General features: G+C 37.8%; 1 protein-coding gene across 6 annotated transcripts in view; it reads right to left on the reverse strand.

Annotated features, from left to right (window-relative positions):
• The window catches only part of NLN (neurolysin), a 100,475-nt gene that overhangs the window by 59,490 nt on the left and 24,928 nt on the right, over positions 1 to 16,057 (reverse strand). For 2 of the 6 annotated variants that reach the window (XM_027100985.1, XM_027100986.1), the window contains exon 2: positions 2,753 to 3,012. The exons of 1 other annotated variant lie outside the window; for it this stretch is intronic. In XM_027100985.1, the coding sequence (XP_026956786.1) occupies positions 2,753 to 3,012 (260 nt within the window). Of the gene's footprint in view, positions 1 to 850; positions 964 to 2,752; positions 3,013 to 16,057 lie in introns of those variants that run through there. 3 more of the 6 variants (XM_027100988.1, XM_027100987.1, XM_027100989.1) reach the window with 3 other exon arrangements.

The raw sequence follows: 16,057 nt of genomic DNA on the forward strand, positions 1-16,057 counted from the left end.
AGACTCCTTAGCAAATCTAATCCAAGTCATGGACCCTCCCCCAAATGCAAACATTCATACAAATATAAAAAGCTGCATACAATTTCAGAATTCTCAGAAATCTCAGTGGACATATTCAGTAAGCAGCTGAATACTGGGGCTATTCTTGTTAAATGATGGTAGTAATGTCATCTGCTCTTATTTTCACATATCAAAGTTGGTTGTTGGGTTTTTCAAACATTTGCATTTTGACTTTAATTAGGCAAAAATCTGATGTCAGTGAAATAATCCATACTACAGCAAAAAAAAAAAAAAAATCAGTATGGTTTATAACCATAGTTGTGGTTATGCTGTGACAATGAATATATTTTAATTTTCCTATCTTTAGCACTTTGAAGGTATTATAAATAGGTAACATTTACACATGTGATATATGGTAGACAGTAAAGCTATCCTTTACATACCACGGAATTGTCCAGTTAAACAAGCTACCTTATGCATATCAGTCCTCTTAAAACATTGTCACAAAGAAAGCTGTAAAAAAATTGCCACAAATCAATAAATTCATAGTGTCTGTTTTAAAAAAATCAAATTAGATAATTATTATTTTAGATTTAATATATCATTTTTGTCCCTTGATTAAAGAAAGAAAAGAATGTAAGATTTAACATTTAATACATACAGCACTTGTTTAAGTGAGTTAACTAGATAGTCACAATTTCTGTTTACTTTTAAAAATTAGCTCAAAAAGATATTAAGAAGGAATCAAAATTGCTCAAGAACTTAAATGAGCAGAACAAAATGCAGGAGTCTAAAACTGGAAACATATTCTTAAACAAACAATAATATTGAAAACCATTTCCTTCCTTACTTTGCCACAAAGACCTGGAACCAGACTTATGTTCTCACTGCCAAACTATAAACAATGTTGATGCCCGGTACCTGACACTGGACAAATGGGGTTTTAACAGCTACTGCAGGAGGCTGAGAACATACACAGATAAGAGAAAGTTAGTCTTTAAAACTCTAATCCGAAACTCAAACATTTTTATGATTAACCCATAAAGATAAATTTACAGGAGAGGAAGAAAAAATACCACAAAACTAAAGGTATATTTAAAAGATGTATGACTGGAAGAAAAAACAGAATTTAAGATAATTCTGTTTTAAAGATTTTTTCCCCACCTATTTTTACATTTGCTAAATGCATAAGCTACTAGGCTGGCACACCGTCTTAGTCATAAGTGACTGAAGAAGTGAGTATGTGAACCAAGGACAAACCACATACAGGGTGGGAGATGCACACGAAACTGCCTGCTGGGAAAGCTCTGCTGAATGGGGACCACCTCCATTCCTTTGACTTTAACTACAAGACCAACCAGACTTTTTTTACTGAAGAGTTTAAGCTCAAGGCTTGTAGCAAGATTTAGTGGCTATTAATGAGAGTGAAGCAGTTGGTATTAAGAGGCAGAAACTGAAACAGAAATGCAGAGGGAAGAGAAAGTAGCCAAGTCCCTATATGGTGGGACATAGGGTAGGGAACTCTTGGTGGGGAAGAGATGACTAGGTCACTAGGGCTGTGCAGGATTTTGGACAACCTTCCAAATTCCAGAATCCATACAAATGCTTATGATAATTCAGTTCTACAGACAACCTATGTTCTTATGATGCTTGGCTACACAGCCAATGTTGTTTAGCCATAATTATCCTACAAAATATATCCAGTTCTTTGAGAAAACTGGCATGAATCTTCATTCCTTACAACTCAAAGGGTTTAATACTTATATTATTAAAATAATATATTTTAAGTGTAGGAAATACGGAAAATAGAGAAAAGCATGAAGAGTAAATGAAAAATCAACTATAAACCTGAAAAAACAATGAATGGTTGCTTCCAAATAACACACTGTTCTTTGAGAAAGATCACTTAAAATATCAAATTTATCTTAGCTCCATTATCAATTGTTCTGAAAGTCTCCTTTGGATCATTTATCTTTGTGATCACTGTCTTAATCCATATATTAGCATTTAGACAGGTGGGACAGATGGACAATATCTTAAAAAGAAATACAAATGTATAAAAATGTACCCATTATATCCCTACTGAAATATTAATGATAAAGAAACTAAATTTAATGTGTTCATTTTTATAATAACTTTAAAGAATTCATGTTTAACTAAAAGTGATCTACAAATCACAGAAAGACTATAAACCTAGTACCAAAAATATTGGCCATTATTAAAATTTGTTTTCTTTCTCTGTCCTTTTAATGTTATTAAATACGTCTCTTAAACATGATTTTAATGGCTACATAATGTTACAGAGGGTGAATGTACCATAATTTATTTAGCTATTCTACTTGTTGACACTTAGGGGTTGTTTCCAAGCTTTTGCTATGATAGAGTACCTGTTTATACATAAGTTTATACATGATTTTTCCTATAACTGATTATTTCTTTAGATTATGCCTAGATGTGGAATTAATTACGGGGCTAGGGTATGAACTTCTCAAAAGTTTTGATATATATTGCTCTCCAGAAAGCAGTTGTAATGAGACTGTACATTTTACAGCACCTCTGCCACATAATAAAAATTTTTAACTCAGGTAATATAAATAATTCTAAGCAATTATGAATCATTAATCATTTAAGCAATTACAAATCATTATGCAAAAATCAATGTCTTGTAAAATGAATTGCCAAGACAGGAAGCATAAAATGGGTTATGATGCCCACAAAATGAAATATTGATGTGCTTTTGCATCCTACCCACCTATATACTTCACTTCTACATCTGCCAGTGCCTGCAAACAGTTCGCGTAAGTTACTTCCTCAATGTCAAGCATCGCAATATTATCGTACACCTGTTTGGTCTGTGCAATGAGCTCCTCAGTTCTTGTTTTAATTTGCTCTGGTGAAAGATCCCATCTTAAAACATTTCTGCCAGCTGCAGTATAGGAAGACATTGCCTGAAGAGGAGACATCATTTCTTTTCCTAAAGTCATTCTGAATAAAATCCTGGAACCACCAATTCTACGAAGAATCAGAAAAAAGATAAAAATTAGGCATTTTGTTGGTCCAAAGTCAACACACAAATGTGTATTATCTAATTAAATTTTAAAGGAAAAAGAACTTTTTACTAAAATTGAGCAAATTTCTTTCAGGTGAATACATATGCACAAAACTAAATGCTCTTTACTTCCTTGTTTTCTTGAATAGTTACAGAGTTAATGGAATTTGGACTTTCCAAACACTGAATTGCTTATGTAATTAAATCATATAGAGAAATAAAGTTAGGTGTCAAAGACATAATAACTGTCCTTTATAAATTAAACCAGTAATCTTTCTTACTTAAACATTTTTCCTGTGCTAATATCCACCTACTATGTATGTAGAATCAATATTTTGATATTCAGCAAGGAAACATTTTCAAAATTCTTTCTATATTGAACAACAATTTAAAAAATGTTTTACCAAAATTTCATGTAAATCAACTATGGCAATTTGAATTTAAGACTTAAAAAATAAAATCTGGTATAGCTATGGTATTATCCTAAAAGATAAAGGAATGATACCAACCCTTTACCCACTTAAAACACTGAAACTAAAAACTGATGCCATATGTGTGTATATATATTTATAATATATAATTCTAGAACTTATAGATAAAAATATTATAATTAATAGCTACCATTTATTGTGTTTAGGTACTGTATTAATTACTTTCCATTTATTAACTCAGTCCCTACAACAATACTATGAGACAGATACTGTGGTTGTTTCCATTTAGCCAAAGTAACTAAAACACAGAGAAGTAACTTGCCCAAGGTCACACAGCTGCCTACATGGTGGGAACTAGGATTAAAAACCAGGTAGTACAGATCCAGAACCCACTCTCTTAACCACAATACTAAACTTAATTCCTATTATCTTACAAGATCCCAAAACAACCATAGGCAGGACAATATTCCCTTTTAACAGATGATGCAGTTGAGACTCAGAGAGGCTAAGTGACTTGTTTAATGTCATTTGTTCAACAGATATTTATGAGCATGCACTGTGTCTGGTCATTGTGACAGGCACGAAGGATAAAAAGGCAAATTGACTGGGACCCTGCTATTTATATCATGGAGAAGACTAATTGATAAATGGGTAATTGTACTGCATTGAGATGAGTGCCAACAGGGAGAACTCTGAAAGAGCACAGAAGGAGCTTTTCCAGAAAGATTTTCTAGAAGGAACAGTGAGCAAGCCAAGATCTGAACAATGTGCAGAAATTATCCAAAGGTCAAAGGTTTTAAGGAAAGAAAAATCTGAAAAAGTTAAGTAGGGACTAGAGAATGAAGAGCCTTGGGAATCATTTGAGTTCAAACCTACTCTGAAGGCAATGACAGAGCCACTGAAGGGTTTTAATCAGGTGAGAGATGAGAAAAGACATGCATTTTAAAGAAATCACTCAAATTATAGTGAGTTGAAATGTTTAGAAAAGAGAGATCATTCCCAGAGAGAAGCTATAGTGGTAACTGGGGCATAATATTATGGTATACTTAACTAGGAAATAGGGGGAATTGGAGTGATTTAGTAGATATTCACTAAGAAGAATCAATATGACTTGGTATTGAATGGATGTCGGGAGGAGGTGAGATACTCAAGGATGACGTCCAGGCTTCTGTCTTGGAATTGGAGGGATGGACAGAGGCTCTGTCGCTAAAACAGGGGACTCAGATGAAGGAGGAAGCTCTCTGGTGGGACAAAGGGAAATTCAGTTTTGGACGTGCCAAGTCTGAAGCGGCTGTAGCACACATAAGTGGAATTCATTACTAGTAAATGTAATTGGAGGAGACTTCCCTGGTGGTCCAGTGGTTAAGAATCGGTCTTGCAATGCAGGGGACGCCGGTTCAATCCCCAGTTGGGGAACTAAGATCCCAGATGCCGTGGGGCAACTAAGCCCGCGCGGCACTACACAGAGCCCGTGTGCTGCAACTAAGACCTGACACAACCAAAAAAAAAAAAAAGATAGATATTAAAAAAAAATGTAATTGGAGTTACATGGGTGGTTGAACTAGCCCAAGGGAATTTGCAGAGTGAGAACAGAAGAACAACAGAGCTCTAACTCTAGTTTAAGCATTGAGGTAGAAAGAAAACCAAGTAGGTTGGGTTCTAGGAATTGTGAAAAGTAAGCACTGAAAAAGGGAGTGAATAACAGTATGAAATGTACAAATCTCAAGAAAGACACAAGAGTCTCTGTTGAATTCAGCAACAGGAACGTCATTGATGACTGGCAAGAGCAGTGTTAGGGGGGTGGCAGAAGTGCAAGTCAGATTACTATGATCGAGGGCTATGGAGATGGTAAAGAAAAGGAGAGAGTGCACCTCAGCAACTCTCCATAGAGCTGGCTGTGAAAACAAGGAGAGCTAACGCAGTATAAGGGGCTGAGACATACAAGGGTGCATTTTTAACATAGGAGAAGCCAGAATACTGACCCCCTTTAACTGTCTCTCTACAATAACTGATACTGTCTATGTGAAACATACTGGTTGATGGTTACACTCAAGGCTGGCAGATTATTTTCCAATGTATTTCCACATTTCTCCTTCAACCAGTTGAGTTATATACTCACCAAGAGTCAAGTTTAATTGCTCCAAAACCTGTTTATGCTTACTATACTCATTTCCTTTTAATTATTTTATTTTATATCAATTTTTTATTGGAGTATAATTGCTTTACAATGTTGTGTTAGTTTCTGCTGTACAATGAAATGAATCAGCTATATGTATACCTGTATCCCCTCCCTCTTGAACCTCCCTCCCCACCCCCATCCCACCCATCTAGGTCATCACAGATCACTGAGCTGAGCTCCCTGTGCTATACAGCAGGTTCCCACTAGCTAGCTATTTTACACATGGTAGTGTATTTATGTCAAACCTAATCTCCCAATTCATCCCACCCTACTCTTCCCCCCGTGTCCACATGTCTGTTCTCTATGTCTGTGTTTCTACTCCTGCCCTGCAAATAGGTTCATCCATCTGTAGCATTTTTCTAGATTCCACATATATGCATTAATATACAATATTTGTTTTTCTGACATTTCACTATGTAAGACAAACTCATCCCTACATTCGCAGAGATGTGGATGTAGGTCCATCCACATCTCTACGAATGACCCAATTTCACTCCTTTTTATGGCTAAGTAATATTCCATTATATATATGTACCACATCTTCTTTATCCACTCATCTGTTGATGGACATTTAGGTTGTTTCCATGTCCTGGCTATTGTAAATAGTGCTGCAGTGAACATTGGGTACATGTGTCCTTTTGAATTATGGTTTTCTCAGGGTGTATGGCCAGTAGTGGGATTGCTGAGTCATATGGTAGTTCTATTTTTAGTTTTTTAAGGAACCTCCATACTGTTCTCCACAGTGGCTGTATCAATTTACATTCCCACCAATAATGCAAGAGGATTCCTTTTTCTCCACACCCTCTGCAGCATTTATTTTTTGTAGATTTTTTGATGAAGGCCATTCTGACCAGTGTGAGGTGTAGTTTTGATCTGCATTTCTCTAATAATTAGTGATGTTGTGCAGCTTTTCATGTGCCTCTTGGCCATCTGTATGTCTCCTTTCGTGAAATGTCTATTTAGGTCTTCTGCCCATTTTTTGTTTGGGTTGTTTTTTTGGTATTGAGCTGCATGAGTTGTTTGTATATTTTGGAGATTAATCCTTTGTCCGTTGATTAGTTTGCAAATATTTTCTCCCATTCTGAGGGTTCTCTTTTTGTCTTGTTTATAGTTTCCTTTGCTGTGCAAAAGTCATTAGGTCCCATTTGCTTATTTTTGTTTTTATTTTCATTACTCTAGGAGGTGGTTCATAAAAGATCTTGCTGAGATTTATGTCAAAGAATGTTTTTCCCATGTTTTCCTCTAAGAGTTTTACATTTAGGTCTTGAATCCATTCTGAGTTTATTTTTGTGTATGGTGTTAGGGAGTGCTCTAATTTCATTCTTTTACATGCAGCTGTCCAGTTTTCCCAGCACCACTTATTGAAGAGGCTTTCTTTTCTCCATTGTATGTTCTTGCCTCCTTTGTTATCGATTAGGTGACCATAGGTGCGTGGGTTTATCTCTGGGTTTTCTATCCTATACCATGGATCTATATTTCTGTTTTTGTACCAGTACCCTACTGCCTTGATTACTGTAGCTTTGTAGTATAGTCTGAAGTCCAGGAGCCTGATTCCTCCAGCTCCATTTTTCTTTCTCAAGATTGCTTTCGCTATTAGGGGTATTTTTTGTTTCCATACAATTGTAAAATTTTTTGTTTTAATTCTGTGAAAAATGCCATTGGTAATTTGATAGGGATTGCACTGAACCTGTAGATTCCTTTGGGTAGTATAGTCATTTTCACAATATTGATTCTTCCATCCAGGAACATGGCATATCTCTCCATCTGTTTGTCATCTTTGATTTCTTTCTCAGTGTTTTATAGTTTTCTGAGTACAGGTCTTTTGCCTCCTTAGGTATTATTCCTACCTAAGGTATTTTATTTATTCCTCCTTAGGTATTTTATTCTTTTTGTTGAAATGGTAAATGGGATTGTTTCCTTAATTTCTCTTTCTGATCTTTTGTTTTTAGTGTATAGGAATGCAAGAGATTTCTGTTTGTTAATTTTGTATCCTGCAACCTTACCAACTTCATTGGTTAGCTCTATTAGTTTTCTAGTGGCATCCTTAAAATTTTCTATGTACAGTATCATGTCATCTGCAAACAGTGACAGTTTTACTTCTTCTTTTCCAATTTGTATTCCTTTTATTTCTTTTTCTGCTCTGATTGCCATGGATAGGACTTCCAAAACTATGTTGAATAACAGTGGTGAGAATGGACATCCTTGTTTTGATGTTCCTGATCTTAGAGGAAATGCTTTGAGTTTTTCACCATTGAGAATGATGTTTGCTGTGGGTTTGTCATACATGGCCTTTATTATGCTGAGGTAGATTTCCTCTACGCCCACTTTCTGGAGAGTCTTTTTATCATAAATGGGCGTTGAATTCTGTCAAAAGCTTTTTCTGCATCTGTTGATATGATCATATGGTTTTTATTCTTTAACTTGTTAATATGGTGTATCACATTGATTGATTTGTGTATGCTAAAGAATCCTTGCATTCCTGGGATAAATCTCACTCGATCATGGTGCATGACCTTTTTAATGTGTTGTTGGATTCTGTTTGCTAGTATTTTGTTGAGGATTTTTGTGTCTAAATTCATCAGTGACATTGGTCTGTAATTTTCCTTTTTTGTGATATCTTTGGTTTTAGTATCAGGGTGATGGTGGCCTCCTTGAACGAGTTTGGGAGTGTTCCTCCCTCTGCAATTTTTTGAACGAGTTTGAGAAAGATAGGTGTTAGCTCTTCTCTAAATGTTTAATAGAATTTGCCTGTGAATCCGTCTGGTCCTGGAATTTTGTTTGTTGGAAAATTTTAAATCACAGTTCCAATTACATTACTTGTGATTGGTCTGTTCATATTTTCTATTTCTTCCTGGTTCAGTCTTGGAAGGTTATACCTTTCTAAGGATTTGTCCATTTCTTCCAGGTTGTCCATTTTATTGGCATAGAGTTGCTTGTAGTAGTCTCTTATGATGCTTTGTATTTCTGTGGTGTCAGCTGTAATTTCTCCTTTTTCATTTCTAAGTTTATTGATTTGAGTCCTCTCCCTTTTTTTCTTGATGAGTCTGGTTAATGGTTTATCAATTTTGTTTATCTTCTCAAAGAACTAATTCTGAGTTTTACTGATCTTTGCTATTGTTTTCTTTGTTTCTATTTCATTGATTTCTGCTCTGATCTTTATGATTTCTTTCCTTCTATTAATTTTTGGTTTGCTTTGTTCTTCTTTTTCTAGTTGCTTTAGGTGTAAGTTTAGATTGTTTATTTGAGATTTTTCTTATTTCTTGAGGTGAGATTGAATTGCTATAAACTTCCCTCTTAGAACTGCTTTTGCTGCATCCCATAGGTTTTGGATTGTCATGTTTTTGTTGTCATTTGTCTCTAGGTATTTTTTGATTTCTTCTTTGACTTCCTCAGCAATCTCTTGGTTATTCAGCAGTGCACTGTTTAGCCTCCATGTATCTGTGTTTTTTACAGTTTTTTTCCTGTAATTGATTTCTAATCTCATAGCATTGTGGTCGGAAAAGATGCTTGATACAATTTCAAGTTTCTTAAATGTTCCGAGGCTTGATTTGTGACCGAAGCTGTGATTTATCCTGGAGAATGTTCCATGTGCACTTGAGAAGAAAGTGTATTCTGCATTTGGATGGAATGTCTTATAAATATCAATTAACTCTATCTGGTCTATTGTGTCATTTAAAGCTTGTTTCCCTATTTATTTTCTGTCTGAATGATCTGTCCATTGGTGTAAGTGGGGTGTTAAAGTCCCCCACTATTATTGTGTTACTGTCCATTTCCCCTTTTATGGCTGTTAGCATTTGCCTTAGGTACTGAGGTGCTCCTACGTTGGGTGCATAAATATTTATAATTGTTATATCTTCTTCTTGGATTGATCCCTTGATCACTATGTATTGTCCTTCCTTATCTCTTGTAACAGTCTTTATTTTTTAAATTATTATTATTATTTTTTGTGCTACGTGGGCCTCTCACTGTTGTGGCCTCTCCTGTTGTGGAGCACAGGCTCCGGACGCGCAGGCTCAGCGGCCATGGCTCATGGGCCCAGCCGCTCCGCGGCATGTGGGATCTTCCCAGACCGTGGCACGAACCCATGTCCCCTGCATCGGCAGGTGGACTCTCAACCACTGCGACACCAGGGAAGCCCAACAGTCTTTATTTTAAAGTCTATTTTATCTGATATGAGTATTGCTACTCCAGCTTTCTTGTTATTTTCATTTGCATGGAATATCTTTTTCCATCCTCTCACTTTCAGTCTGTATGTGTCCCTAGGTCTGAAGTGGGTGTCTTGTAGGCAGCATATATACAGGTCTTATTTTTGTAGCCATTCAGCCAGTTTGTGTCTTTTGGTTGGAGCAGTTAATGCATTTACATTCAAGATGATTACTGATACATATGTTCCTATTACCATTTCCTTAATTGTTTTGGGTTTTTTTTGTGGGTCTTTTTCTTCTCTTGTGTTTCCCTCCTAGAGGTTTAGCTGAACTCTCTTAGCTTTTGCTTGTCTGTAAAGCTTTTGATTTCTCTGTTGAATCTGAATGAGATCCTTGTGGAGTAGAGTGTAGACTTTTTCCCTTTCATCACTTTATATATATCCTGCCACTCCCTTCTGGCCTACAGTTTCTGCTGAAAAATCAGCTGATAACCTTATGGGGATTCCCTTGTATGTTATTTGTTGCTTTTCCCTTGCTGATTTTAATATTTTTTCTTTGAATTTAATTTTTGCCAGTTTGATTAATATGTGTCTTGATGTGTTTCTCTTAGGGTTTATCCTGTATGGGGCTTTCTGCACTTCCTGGACTTGGGTGGTTATTTCCTTTCCCATGTTAGGGGAAACATTTCTTGTATTTTCTTGATTTGTGCCTCCATTCCATTTCCGAGATTTTGGATCATCTTTACTATCATTACTCTGAATTCTTTTTCAGGTAGGTTGCCTATTTCCTCTTCATTTATTTGGTCTTGTAGGTTTCTACCTTGTTCCTTCGTCTGTAACATATTTTTTTGTTTTCTCATTCTTTTTGATGGGTGGGGCTGTGTTCCTGTCTCACTGGTTGTTTGGTCTGCGACATCCCGCACTGGAGTTTGCAGGCAGTTGGGTAGAGCCAGGTTCTGGTGCCGAGATGAGGACCTCCAGGAGACCTCACTCTGCTTAATATTCCCTGGAGAGTGAGGTTCTCTGGTAGTCTAGCAGTTTGGACTCGATGCTCCCACCATAGGAGCTCAGGTATGACCCCCAGCCTGGGAACCAAGATCCTGCAAGCCATGTGGCATAGTGAAAGAAAAAAAAAAAAAAAAAGGAAAAGTAAAATAACAAAAAATAAAATTAGAAAAATGAAAAATATATTAGGAAAAATAAAAATATAAGTGAAGTAACAACAACAAGATAAAACAGAACAACAGAAAAAAAAATGGGGTGGGGGGAGCAAGCCAAAAGGAACAGAACAACAACAAAGAATAGAGAATAACATAAAAGTAGAAAAATAAAAAACTTATTAGAAAAAATGAAAATATAAAACAGAACCACAACCTAAAAAGAAAAGAAAAGAAAAGAAAAAAAGGCCAGGGGCTTCCCTGGTGGCGCAGTGGTCAAGAATCCACCTGCCAATGTAGGGGACATGGGTTTGAGCTGTGGTCCGGGAGGATCCCGCATGCCACGGAGCAGCTGAGCCTGTGCACCACAGCGGCTGAGCCTGCGCTCTAGAGCCTGCGAGCCACAAGTCCTGAGCCTGCATGCCACAACTACTGAAGCCCATGTGCCTGGAGCCCATGCTCCACAGCGGGAGAGGCCACCGCAATGAGAGGCCCACGCACCGCGGCGAGGAGTGGCCCCCACACGCCGCAACTGGAGAGGGCCCGCACGCAGCAGTGGAGACCCAACACAGCAAAAATAAAATAAATAAGTAAATAAATTTATGAAAAAAAAGAAAAAAAGGCCAGAAAAGGCCTTGGCTGTGGGGGTGGAGCTTAGGCAGGGGGCAGGGCTTAGGCAGGGGCGGGGCCTAGGCTAGGGACCCACACAGCTGGAGGGAGGTAAGGCCCTGAGTGGAGATGTGGGGGTGGGGCTTAGGCTTAGCATGGTGAAAGGGAGCCTTACAGGGAAGACGATCAGGCCTGGGACCCACCTCCCGTCCCACTTCCACTTCTCCTCCCCCCCTCCCCCCCCCCCCACGTCCTACCCAGTCGCTCGGGGGTTCCTCCCACCCCCTTAGGTGTCCATGGTCCCCCACCAGTGCCTGTTAGGTGCCCTAGTTGTGAGGAGACTCGAACTCCACATACTCCTGGTCTTCCACCTCGACTCCACCCCTCTATACTCATTTTAACGTAAGTTAAATATTTAACTGATTAAATGCATGCAAAAAGAATGATCTGTTTTTCTGGTAAATTATCTTGGGAATACTTTAAAAAAGACAGTTACTAAAAAGCCAACCAAAAAACTGCTGCTATAGAAGATTGAGAAAAGAATTACAAAGATTCAGAAGGCTTCTGAATTCAGATTACTTATGTGTGTCTGGAGTGTTCTTGCTTCACTTTAAAGAAACTGAAACTGGAAGTGAAAATAATGCATTTCTGGTAGAGTTTATTCAAGGACAGTGAGGAATGCCAATCCAGCTATTCACCCTTAACCAAAAGGCCTTGGTCTTACCTCAAAATTTTTGAAAATAAATACTCATTTATGTTTTCTTTGAATACATTGAGCAATTTAACATTTTTTATGATTCTATTTGAAACAAATTTTAAAAATTAATTATTAAATGGCATAAGCACTGGGACTTCCCTGGTGGTCCAGTGGTTAAGACTCTGTGCTTCCATGCATGGGGGCATGTGTTTGATTCCTGGTCAGGGAACTATGATCCTGCATCTGCATGCTGCATGGTGCTGACAAAAAAAAAAAAAAAAAAGACATATGGAGGAATGTCTTAATGGAGGTAGGAAGAAATGGCATATATACCACGAGCAGAGCAAATTGTTTTAGATAGGAAGAGACTACAGTCTCAGTAAAATCAATGAAACAGGTAAAATGGAAGTAGTTAGATTATAGTAAAAAAGAAAAAAAGAGATATGTTTGAATTTAAGAAATCAAAGATTAAGCCTGACAAGAACCAGGATACTTTCTTGGAAGTGGACTGATATAAATGAGCAGAAGAGTGCAAAGAACCGACCGTCTACGTGAACACTGGCATCAGCAGCTTGATGGCTGGGCCTGGGAGTAGAAAGGAAGACTGAACCAGGAACCAAAACCTTCAAAGAATGGAGGGGACCAACCAGATGGGTGGGAGAGGACATCATGAGCAGGGTCCCGTGAGCCTTGAAGGTGTTTTTACACCACGGTGAAGAAGTGTTGGTCTGGGAGTATAACGGGAGACATGGTGGGAGTCGGGCAACAAAGAAGATGTGGATCTTTCCTCCTTACTTAGTGGTATGGCGTGTAGAAGAAACAGAGATGGGGAAAACTTTCCTCAGAGTTGAGTGGATTTCAGTAAAGGTTAAGAGGAGAAGAGAGGATCCAGAGAATATGAAGAAATGGAGGAGTCTGTTTACTATGGGACAAGGGCTCCAGAAATAACAAAGGAGGAGTCCGAGTACAACCAATAGCTAAAATATGTGTTGGCTGTCCAGTCATTCACCTCTTCCCCATCTGATTACATACACATTTTCTTCCCAGTACCCATGCCTCCCCAGCAAAGTCCATGAACTTTGAAGGTGGCTGCCCCCACCCTCAGAACTCCTGTGAGAGAAAGGGGTCTCATTCCTATTGAATGTAACTGAGCAAGCTGGTGTCCTTGACTGTAGCTGGCATCTATCTTATGAGAAAGAGTGGAACCTGACTTATGATGAAATAAACACTGTGACTGGAAGAATAAAGGAAACCAAATATTTACTGACATCACTGATCCCTTAGATCAACTAATTCTGAAGGCTGACCTAGAGCTAGACTTTCTAGTTATGTGAGCATATTGTTTAAAGGCAGTTTGAATGTGCTTTTATGCTATTTGCCTCATACAGGATCCTAACGGAAAAAGGAATGAAAACTGATAAAGGAATGAGCACAGAAAAAACAAGTAAGGAGGTCAGAATATAAGAAATGATGGATGACTGGAGGGTCTCACAGGCTTGGTGGTGACCTAAAATAATAGGGATGTGAAGTTCAGTGTGTTGGCTGAAAATTTCCAAAATAATTATTCCCACAATCCCTCATGGATACACAGAACTGAGGCCTTAAACAAGGAGTCAGCCAAGGAAGTTGCAGTACAGGTGAAGGGACTGGCCGTGGGATTACTGAGGTAGGGAACAGCAAGAGGGAGACTGATGAATAAAACATAAGACTTCTGCATCTCAATACCCTGCTTTTTTCACCACTCCTCTTAGTACAAACCAATTACTATGAACAAATTTTCATTATTGTTAAACATTATTGTTAAGCTTTAAAAGAAAATTATGTCAAACATTTCACTGATAAGATGACCTCCACTGGTTTTCATTTACTTCCGAACATTTATCAAAAGGTTGAGTGTTTGGCCACGGCACACCTCAGTTAAACTGATAAAGATGTCAGCAGCAAAAAACAAAACAAAACAAAACAAAAAGATGTCAGCAGCTCTACCCTGGCTGAACAGCTATATCAATAATCACCCTTGTACAGTTTCTACTGCAACTAATATAAAGCTACCCCTTCCTTAAAGTAGTATTATTCCCTAAATGTAGAAGGGGTAAGAAGAAAGGAACAGAAGTTAGAAATCATGATTTCATGGGTCAACAGAACACATGAAAATTTTTATCTTATACGTTCTTTTCTTGCCTCCTGGGATTCTGTCTTAATTCCTTTCAGGATTTATAATTCTTGTTACCAAAGAAAAGAAATGGAGACAGAAGGATTCCCTTATACTTCTAACTGAAACATTTTGATCTATTGAGAATTTTTCTCCCTGCACTGTCTCCGCTTTTCCTCTCGCACAGTTTTTTTTGCTGAGTATCCCTCCTTTTCTCCTTTATTACGATTTCAAGCTCATCCAGTACTTCGGATGCTGGTACACTGATCTCTTCCTCCCCTTCAGTGTCTCTGCAGCCCTGGAGAACTGCACTTGGGTGGGAAAACCAGTGCACCTGCAGTCATTCTAGCAACTGTGCTTGTACCCTTGAGAATCTGGTGAGGATTTTTTATTGACTTTTTGCAACTGAGAGCTACAAAATTTGAAAGCAGGCAATACACCATGATCGTGTCTTTCTCTACAGGAGTTATTACCTGCAATTATGTGAACATGAAAATCTAGATTAAATCCGAGATTCCTACTGTCTGATTAAACTCTAGGCTTTTTTCCCCCCTACAAACTCCCAGGCTCTCTATTATTTCAGTCCCAACTACACCTTCATTTTCTCCTGTCTTTAAAGCACTTTCAACACACAACTCTGAATTTCTAACCAAGAAATAATACAGAATACGCTACTAGAATTGACAAGAAGATGCATTTGTTAGGGTTCTAGTCTCCTATGTCCAAAAACCAAATAAAGTATTTAGGCAAAGAAAGCAAGTAGTACAGATTTTGACTGAGATCACCAGGCTAAAGAATTTCGTTTGGACAAATGAGCATGCTACAGTTACTGTGAGTTAATTAGTGTCCTAAAACTTTAGCAAAACATCTTATGGAATGTAGTTTCAGAAATGTTCTGATTTGCTTGATTCATTTTCTTCTGAAGTATAGTTTAAAGGCCTCCAAGTCCTCCCATCAAGGCATCTTTGACCATTCCAGTTCATACAGATCTGAGCTTCTATCACCTTTTATCTGTGCCGTTCATTTTAGACATTTAAATTACTGTCATCCACCTGTTCAACTGGTTTGTGTATGCCAAATCAGACTAGGACTTGTCCAGCACGATAACCATTGTACATACCTTGTGTCACAACCCTAGCACATTGCTGAGCAAATAGAAGATGCTTTATGTATTTGAAATGAGATGGTATTGACGTGGCTAAAACATTACCACAACACCATCTCCCTTCATCATCACAAATAAACATCCATACAGGAAAGTGTGTCTTATTAGGGCCAGGACTAGAGTGAAACTCCACTACATAAAATGTCACAACTTCCATTTCCCCAGACTTTACATTTAATCCATGCTCCCATCCTTTCCCTATAGTGTTACTGTGTTGTAGTACACATTTTGCATGGCATTACCTGAAATTTGCCCCAATTCTTTAAAATACTTGGCAAATATTCCTAGTATTTACTTTGGAACTAATGTTTCTCTACAAGCTATGAAGGTTGCATTTCATCAACCCCTTCGACTGGAATTTCTATACGTTTCTTTTAGTTATTTCTCATCTGGCTATTATGTCAGAACCATTTCTTTTTAATCTTGATCCCTACTGATCACAAAGTTGTCATTTTCAGCCATTGATTTAACTAA

Source organism: Aethalodelphis obliquidens, unplaced genomic scaffold, assembly GCF_003676395.1.
Source record: "Aethalodelphis obliquidens isolate GAN/ISIS:26980383/991018 unplaced genomic scaffold, ASM367639v1 scaffold4, whole genome shotgun sequence".
NCBI lineage: Eukaryota > Metazoa > Chordata > Mammalia > Artiodactyla > Delphinidae > Aethalodelphis > Aethalodelphis obliquidens.